At 35.4% G+C, this 10,000-nt stretch overlaps 1 protein-coding gene across 1 annotated transcript; it reads left to right on the forward strand.

Annotated features, from left to right (window-relative positions):
- Positions 1 to 64: 64 nt before the first annotated feature.
- Positions 65 to 6,386, forward strand: LOC113814222 (WD repeat-containing protein 55). The gene is made up of 8 exons (XM_027366258.2): positions 65 to 185; positions 2,640 to 3,104; positions 3,349 to 3,384; positions 3,578 to 3,762; positions 4,148 to 4,565; positions 4,813 to 5,027; positions 5,196 to 5,376; positions 5,546 to 6,386. The coding sequence occupies exons 1-8, from the start codon at positions 156 to 158 to the stop codon at positions 5,699 to 5,701; spliced, it is 1,686 nt and encodes a 561-aa protein (XP_027222059.1). The 5' UTR covers positions 65 to 155; the 3' UTR covers positions 5,702 to 6,386.
- Positions 6,387 to 10,000: the final 3,614 nt, after the last annotated feature.

Consider the following 10,000-nt stretch of genomic DNA (forward strand, 5'->3'; position numbering starts at 1 on the left):
TTACCCGATTCTAAAAACACAAAGAAAATGGATATAAGAAGCTACATGAGTTATACCAAACATTTCCCATTTTCTCTGACTTCTTCGCCAAAGAAAACGGCGGCCCACGTGAAGCCTCATGGAGTGTAAACAACATCTGTGAGCGAGGAAAAGTGATGAAAATGAGGTCGTTCATTCCAAATATCGTGAGTAACTCTCATAACTCTGACTTCCGAGATTATCTACGGCGCTTATGCACCCCGTGGATCTTGACATGATGTATTTTTCGGCCTGTAATGGGAGAGAAGGGTAATTTTCGCAAGAGGGTCAGGGCAGTGTGGTTTTGAATCGAGGTTGATTTGCCTCCTTTTCTCGTCGTATTATTTGAGAAATCGAGAGGTTTTGGTGATTGTTCTTGTATTGTGTGGAATAGAATAGAGTAGATAGGTTTGGTAGTGTGACGATAATGAATGGCACAGAGCGAGAGTTTAGAGCTGGCCATACCAGACTTCATTTTAAAAAATCTTGTGTCATTCTTAAAAAATCTCTTAGGGATACTTCTTAATCTTGAGATTTCCCTGTTTTAAGTGTATAGGGATTTTATTAAATTGATTAGGTGTGTAGGTAAGTATAGAGAATGAAATCGAACTATGTTTGGTGCCATTAATCTTAAGAATAACTCTTCTGTTCAGTGATGATTCTTCATGATCTACCAGTTGGTGTGCTTCATCAGTTGGTATGTAAGTCATTTACTGTAAAACCACAGTACAGACACATTATAAGGTATTATTTCTATCCTAAAAGTTGTATTTAAAGTGCTTTCATTTGGCATCAAAGAGACGGTAGCTATAGTTGTAAGCGAAAGGTACTTTAGATAGTAAATGAGCTTCTCTTTGAAGAGTATTGTAGTTAGTATGCAGAATGTGGCACTTATATGATTAGAGAGCTTAATTTTTTGATTTGTATGGAAAAAGTATGGAAGAGTTTTCACTATCCAGGCAAGAAAGATCCTTATGTGGTACAGTAACTCCGATACTAATAACATTGAAGGCAGGACAGACTTCTGTTAGAGACAGCTCAGACTTGGGTTAGTACTGAAGATGATAATTTCCTCATTCCTTACGAGAGGTTTTGGTTGATAGCAGGGTGGGTGATAGATAATGAGCGGTGTTTCTAGCATAAGGGTAGGGCAGAGTAAACACAGCTATCATATTCCAATTATGAATTTTTTGAAACAGAGAAAAGATTTGACAATATTTTGTAAATTTGCCTGCCAAATCATTTGGAAGTGTAGGTAACACAATGCCAATCATAGTTTCATTGGATCAGTAATCACATTTGTCACAGCGAGATTGATAACCAATCACAGATATATCACAGGCTGTTTAACCCCTCGAATCTGGTTGCATCACAGCAGTCGTATGGATGAAAGTACGGGTATTAGGCTTTCATAAATGGCATCTATGCCAGGTGTGTCATTCGTAGGCTGGGCACAGGTGAACGCTCGTGTTCGGTGACAAACCTTATTTTTTTGTGATATTCATTTAACTGTAATGCAACCTGTGCCGCTGGTCATAGCAGCCTGGAACACGATGCTAAGCACGGAAGTATCGTCTTCCCAGGTGCCAGCACTCTTCTAGTTATGGCTTGTTTCTCGATTGGAGTAATGCAAAAGCCCCTTTCTAAATGCCAAGTGAGTCTAGTCACCCTCAAAGTGGTTTGTGCACTCGTGGTGAGCCTTTTCCGTCACCCTGGCCTTCATCATGTCAAGTTCGCTTCAACCAGCCCACGGCCATTTTTACTCATGACAGCATGTTCACATCACCTGCCCCTCGTGCCAGATATTTTCATGACATAATTTTCACGTCACCCGGATCGAAGTAGTTAATATCAATCATTACAGCAACACATCATCAAAGCTTTCGTATTATTCATTACAATATATTTGATACAGTATTGTTGACCTTTTTTATCTATTATTACATTTCTGAACTTCTTCCATGACCATGAATGATGAACAATTGATACGAAGCACAGATGGTCATGAGTGACATGAGCTTTGTTTTCAGTAGCAGTTTATATTTATCATGTGATCACAGGCAATCCAAGCAGGTTTTTAAGGAAGAAAGCAATGACTTATTTGTATTTTTTGTTTTGTTTTGAGTAGGGAGCTTGCATTAAACTTTTCAGTTCTCATCTAGAACAAAAGATTATCAGTAACTTTTTTTTCAGTAATATTTAATATGAAATAATTATAAAGAAATTATAGAAGTGAAAGGAAAATTATCAGTGGGATAAGCCAATTCAATGTTCCTCTTCTTTTATTTCACAATGTCCCTACTAACCACTGTAAACTTTCTATATACCATAGCCACAATTGTTGCTATGTTGCATTTATGATCAAGATAGCTGGATTTGTCCAAAATCAAACAATAGTATCAGAAAGATGTTTTGTTCACCTGAAATCTGTTAGTGTATACCTCAAATATACACATTTGTTTTTAGGATAACCAATTTAATTCAGATTTTTTTTTATGCATGAAGTGGAGGTGGAAAAAATTATTGTGCTAGAAAATGAGCAAACATTCAGAGACCCTGCCTACCTGTGTAGACTTTTTTCTAGTGCTTTTCTTATGAGTGACTGTCATCTCCTTTTACAGGAAGACCCAGCGGATTCAGATGAATCCAGTGATGAAATTCCCCCGGGTGGTGTGTTTCCCCTGGGGGGAATACAAGCGGCTGATGATGACGATGATGAAGATGAGATTAATGGCATCTCCAATGATGAAGATAATGCTGATGCAGACTCCAACGACGAAGTGGATGGCAGTGAAGATTACCCAGAAGTAGTCCAGAATGGTGTGGCAAATGGCAGTGAGGATAATGCCGAAGTGGAGGCTAATGGGCATGCCAACATTGATTCCAGTGAAGAGCTCGAAAATGACAGTGATGCCGAATACAGCGACGCAGATGATGTTAACGCAAATGACAGCGATGCAAATGACAGTGACATAAATGACAGTGACAATGAGGAAGAGGATGAAGAGGACAATGATGAGCAAGCTGTTGAGGATGAAGATGATGATATGGACCACCTGGATGGCAGTGACATTGATGATGAAGAGGTATGTTGACCACAAATTACAGTTTTGGTAATTTTTATGTTTAAAAGTTATGCTCATTAGTCAATATATTTTTCTGAAAAGATAAAAAATATCTACTTTACAATAAGACAGTTGTATGGAAGAATTTATATACGGTTTATTTTCGTCTTACAGTTTCAGTGATGTTGATTATGCTACAGAATGAAAAGTTGTTCAACTTGATATGTACTGGGTATAATTTGATTCATATTTTTTTCTTTTACAGGACTTTGTAGAGATGAAAAGTGATTCTGAGGAAGATGTAAGTTTTTTTGTCAATATTTTCTTATTATTGCGAGATTTTCACCATAGTTAACCGCAATATATATTGTGGTTCCTTTGTTCATACTGGTATATCTCTCAAGCAAATGATTTTATCAAATATCTGCTTCCATGCCCACATCCTCAGCCATGCCCACACCCACATTCACCCTTACCTTCCCTTCTGCCTCCAGTCAGACAACAGCGATTCCGAGGAAGGAGACGAGGCCACAATGGAGAGTCTGTTTGGGATTGAGCCTAATGTCAAGGAGGCGAATGCCCCCCCAGATTATGAGGCCAAGTCAGGCATTGTGGGCCTGTGTTTCCATCCAAAGCGCGACCTCATCTCGGCAGCCACCATGGATGGGGACGCCATAGTGTAAGCAGTGTTGTGTGTGTTAGGTTGTCTGGGCTAAGGATCAGGGTGAGAGATTGGATAAATGTGTGGATGAAGGTGAGTGTGAAAATGAGTGAAGGTGAACGTATGAATGAGGAATTGGGTATGGGTAAAAGTAAGATTGAAGGAGTTTTAGATAAGAGAGAGGGAGAGGGAGAGGGAGAGGGAAAGAGGGAGGGAAAGGGAAAGAGGGAGGGAAAGGGAGAGGAAGGATGAAAGAGGGAGAATGAGAATAAGCAACAGAAGTGGATTAGATAAGGAAGAAAAAGGAGAAAAAGGTTAAAGGAAATGCTTGTGAAGATGAAAATGTTGATTAGTAATTTGAAGGCTTATTAGACTTATGAGACATATGACCTTATCTTTACAGGTATGAGTACAGCCTCGAAAGTGTCAATGAGGTTGCAAAATTCACACATCACAAAGAGCCATGCAGAGCTGTGGGTTACAATGAAGATGGAAATACTCTTTACACCATAAGCAAGGACTGCTCCATGGCTGTTGTTGATATCCAGAAGGAGGCAATCAAGCATCACTTCAAGGAGGCACACGAGGCTCCAATATACAGCTTTCTGTCTATTTCTGAGAGATTGTGTGCGACAGGAGATGACGATGGCACAGTCAAGATATGGGACCTGAGATTGAAAAAATCTGTCTTTGATTTCAAGTGCGGTGAGGGGACGGTATCTTCCCTGATCACAGATGGATCTATGAAATTCCTTTGTGCGTCATTAGTTGATGGGTCCATAGCGGGATTTAACATAAAGAAAAGGCGGTTAGAAGTGCAGGTTAGTTTATTGTGTGCCTTCTGTAAATTCTTCATAGCTAGTTTGATTTAAATTATCATAATATGCAGTAATAAAAATTAGTACTTAGCTATTTTGAATTAGTTATCAGAAGTCACAAAATCCGCATTTCATTATTGTAATGGAAATGCTCTGTATTTACAGCAGTCAAATGATTTTAACAAATCATATTTTTTCCTGTATTCAGAGAAAAACCTGTAAACATGTTTGTTGTTCTTTAATCCAACAGTCAGAGTTTTATGATTCTGGGATGAACGCCATGGCCCTTGTGCGCAATGAATCAAAGTTGGTTGTTGGGTCAGAGGAAGGGACATTCTACATTTTCAACTGGGGAGACTTTGGCTACCACGTAGATAGGTATGGTGGTGTCCCTGAAGAAATCCACTGCGTTCTGCCGCTTGCAGACAAGTTAGTTCTGGCAGGCTATGATGATGGGAACATCAGGTATGATATTGAGCTATCTGTTTTTGAACTTCATATGTTCTTGAGTTATTTTAATGTATATGTTCTGCTGGATTCAGTGTACATTCTTTTTTGGAATTATTTCAAATTCCTTTGATAATTATTTCTGTGTGCTCGTTTTCCACTTGTGAAACTTTGCTTGTTTTCCAGGGCTATGCATTTTTACCCTCATCGTTTTGTGGGCGTTGTTGGGGAGCATCGAGATTTTGGTATAAACTGCCTGGAAAAGTGCAGACAAGGGAAATACATTGCCTCCTGTTCCATGGATGGATTGGTGCGCTTTTGGAACATTGATTATCTGTATGGGAAGAAAATCAATCCAAAAAGAAAGGTGAATGTCCATGTTAATCTAATTTATTTTGCCTTTTGAAGTACTTTCTTCTTTCCAAACATTAATTCCATGTAGATTTGCTTTTGCTTAATTTTTACTTTAATACACACAATTGTTCTGTTATATAATTTACATAATAGCCTTTACATGAAACCGTTTATTTTTCCAGGCGAACATAGACAAGAGTCAGTTCAAACTGGAGTCCTCAAAGCAGAGAAACCGTTGGGATTTCTACAAAGATTTACCTCGATTTATGGAATCAGATGAGGAGGAAGGGCCAATCGCAGGTCCCAGTGAGCAGATGGAGGACTCCGATTCTGATTAAGCGGAACTTGGAGTTTCATCTGGGGGAAGATATGCGAGGGCTCGGATTCTCCCTCTTATTTTAAGGTATCATTGTGGTGATTGTCTTTCCCACATGATAAATGTATGACTTGTATTGTACTGTTATATTGTAAATATATTTCCAATGCAGGTTAGCAAATGATGGAAGATGTATTTGTTATCTTATTTTTTCAATAGAGAAAATTTAATAGGGTCTAGGCATGTTAAAAAGTGATTGTTTTTTCCATATTGTAACTATCTCAGAAGTTAATGCTATTACTCTTATGATGAAAATAATGTTCATGGAATCCATTACAGAAAAGACATTGGTAACAATTTATAAGATTATCTTAGAAATTCTGTAAATGAGTAGTCAGAGTGAGAGTTTAAAATATTTATGTAGAGAAAATTCCCTATAGATCTTTAGGATACAGATATTCTAAAGAAATTGTGACTCTCGTGAGATGCAGCTTTAGGGAAGTTCGAGCACCATTAATTTTGTGGTGCCATAAACTAGATTCTCTTTTATAAAGTAAGCTCCAGATACTTAGAATTTGTAATATGTTTTCCTAATAAAACCAAAATAATTAGGTGTCTTTAGTGTACAGTTGGGTGAATGTGTTATTCAAGAGCATTGTAAATTGTACATTGTATTAGAGTCATTTAAGAGTATGTATTTTTTTCAACTTGCAGTTTGATTAACTCTGTGTAATATCCTTAGTAGCTTAGACAGTTGTCTACGTACAAAAAAGTGTGCTTCGTAAGGAAAAGCATATTGAATCTAGAGTTAAGCCATGGGGAACGACATGAGAAATTAAGAACTGAATTTGGATGTAGTTTACGAGAAAGAAGGCTGTGAGTAAGAGATTTTTGTATTCTTAAGGAAATAGGGAAGGTTGCTGCAGAGCAATGCGTTTCGCTCTGTTGGTATTGCTATTTTTTATCATTGTGATTTTACTGTTATTATTATCATTGTTATTATTATTATTATTATTATTGTTGTTATTATGATTATGATTATTATTGTCATTATTACATTAATTATTGTTATTATTATTACCTTTGTTATTATCAGTACGATCTCTATTATTATTATTATGATAATGATTATGATGATAATGATCATGATCATTTTCATGATCATCATCATCATCATCATCATCATCATCATCATCATCATCATCATCATCATGGCCATGATGATGATAATGATGATGATGATGATGATCATGATCATCATGATCATCATAATGATCATCGTCATCATCATCATCATCATCATCATCATCATCATCAATCATCGTCATCAATCATCAATCATCATCATCATTCATCGTCACCGTCATCAATCATCATCATCAATCATCATCATCATCAATCATCATCATCATCAATCATCATCATCATCAATCATCATCAATCATCAATCATCATCATCGTCATCGTCATTGTCATCATCATAATCAATCATCAATCATCATCATCATCATCAATCATCATCATCAATCATCATCATCATCATCATCATCATCATCATCATCATCCATCATTCATCATCATCATTATTATTATTATTATTATTATTATTTTATTATTATTATTATTATTATTATTATTATTATTATTTGTATTATTATTTGTATTATTATTTTTATCATTATTATTATTATTATTATGATTATTATTATTATTGTTATTATTATTATGATTATTATTATTATTGTTATTATTATTATTATTTTTGTTGTTATTATTGTTATTACTATTATTATCATTCTTAGAGCTATTAACCCAATGCTGCTGGGAAATTGTCATGTTCACCTTACTGTAGTGTTAAATGCCTCTGCATATAGATGGCTCTGCCGCTTAGGAGTCAATTAACAAATCTTGCGACGTCACCTTTCCTTGAGTTGGCGTGAAGAATAGTTTTTTTTACAAATGCTATCAATATTGATACTGTTATTTTTATTATAAACATTGTAATTACTGTATTGTTATTGGCATTACTAGCAGCAGTATCAAATATTAGAAAATGTTATTGAAAATCAAGGAAAAGTTTAAACAGGTGAAACAGGTACTTCTCGTAATTGGTGACCTAGTACTTGTGGAGCCATCTATATGTAAAAACAATTACTTAATTGTTTATGTACGTGCGTGCATATCAGGGGCATGACATGTACGGACATGCCATCCCCGTCGTCATGTGGTTAATTTTTTTCCTTTATCATTTTATTATTTTCATTCTTTGTTTTTGATGGAGAATATTAGTGTAAATATTTTTAAAAGCTTCACTTTTACCTTTTTATTATTTTTTTATCATTGCTACAGTCTGTCCTCATTATAACCAAAGAGAGAAAACCTTGGTCTTGAGATAGAAGAGTCCATAACAACTGGGATCTATTAAATTCTTACCTGGCTTAAGCTGTGAATCCTTACCCATTGTCAGGAGAAACTATTGTACTTTAAACAGTGAATATGTATATATAAATGGGGGGAAAAAATTCGTACTCTAAACTGCTTTATTTATTTACCCTGACCCACTGACTGAAGGCACAAGAAGACTGGGTCAGATGAATTATCAGTAATATGATGATGTAACTGCAGTTTTCCTATAAAACACCAGTTTGTGCAGTACATAATTATCCTGGAGAAACGAAAGAGGAAAGATAGAAAATTGAGGGACACAGGGAGTGAAGGAGGCGGTGTTGCTGAGGGCTAGAGCAGGTGCCGATGTAGAATGATAAAGTAATGTATGATGCACTCTAAATAGTGACACTTTGACAAGAGAAGTAGCAGAAAGGTTGCTTCTACTACGACTACTGTAACAACAACTATAGTGATGGCAACAATGAGTGTCATAATCAGTTACAAAAATTTAAGCAGTGAAATTTTAGAATACAAAAGGTACAGTCTTATCTCCGATTGTTGGGTTACTTTTCACTAGGCATGTTCATTTCTGTCTTGTAGTTCTCAATAAGACATTCATACACAATACTTTTTTGTCATCCATGTTGTTAGTTATCCAAATTAATGTTAATCCATGAACATTGTAGTTAGGATATATGACCATCCTTGTGGTATGGAATGAAATTTATATAGTGAATGTGCTACTGAAACCCAGATATACAAAATATTTGCAATTTTTTTATATATGGTTTTGAATTCCCTACAACAGATGCAGTATGCCATAGTTTTCAGGCTAATAGACGAATGAAAAGAACAGATGTGCTGTATGTCTTTACTTTACTGCTAGAAGGAAAAGATCACAAAGCTAGACAAAGGACCTCTTCGCAAGTGAAACAAAGTAAAATGTGATTATTTATATTTTGTGTCTCAGTATCGAATGGAATCTACAGCACTTTCTTCACTCTTGTGGCCATGAACCACAGCTGTTCAGTAGTAGGGTAGAGATTAGACGAAAATATCCCTGTAATAAATAGGGTCTGTTATAATGAGGTCCAATATATTGAGTTTGGCTGTATTTACAATTGTTGTATATATTATATTAAGTGGTAAATTCTTCCTTTACAAAAAAAAAAAGTGATATTAAATTTAGTATATGAAGCTGTAAACAAAGTTCTTTTTCATATATATTTAGATCATTTGATATATTTTGGCAGATTAGTTGTGTTGAATTTCGATAAAGAAAATGAAGTAGTTCACCTTTACTTAGGGTTTGACAATGTTATTACTGGCCAGACATTCGTATTATGTTTTTTTTTTTTTTTTTTTGAGAAAGACTGTGATTTCATGAGTGTGACTATCCTAGACTTAGATTTTGATATGTATGAATGTGGATTTGTATTCAGTGATGTAGCTTTGAAAATATTTGTTAGTGATATTATTATGGGATATTTTTATTATAGAGCAAGTCTTTTATTCCTTATTATTTTCTCTCACCAGTTATCACACAAATTTGATATGAATGTGGATTATATTCTTCCTTAAATGTTACTCATATTCTCTTAAATGATCCTGAACAATTTCAATGTACCATTTGTACCAAAGCTTTGTAAGATCTGAAAATTTTTATCGAGCAAATATTTCCTTTCGCTGATTAATTGATTTGCAACCCTTAAAAGAGCGACCTCTTGATTTCCTCTCGGCTTCTTACATTTGCGGAAATACTGTAAATAAGTACATAAAGATGTCAGAAAAAGTGTTTTCTTCTCTCCCTCTTTTGCTGCTGAATACTTGATTTATGTGGATTATGATGATTGGTTTACTTTTCTGTGTATTGGAAAATAACTATGCAGTGTCTTCACAGCTCATAGTTATTGGAGGGAAATATATATATATA

This window comes from Penaeus vannamei, chromosome 38 (assembly GCF_042767895.1).
Source record: "Penaeus vannamei isolate JL-2024 chromosome 38, ASM4276789v1, whole genome shotgun sequence".
Taxonomy (NCBI): Eukaryota; Metazoa; Arthropoda; class Malacostraca; order Decapoda; family Penaeidae; genus Penaeus; species Penaeus vannamei.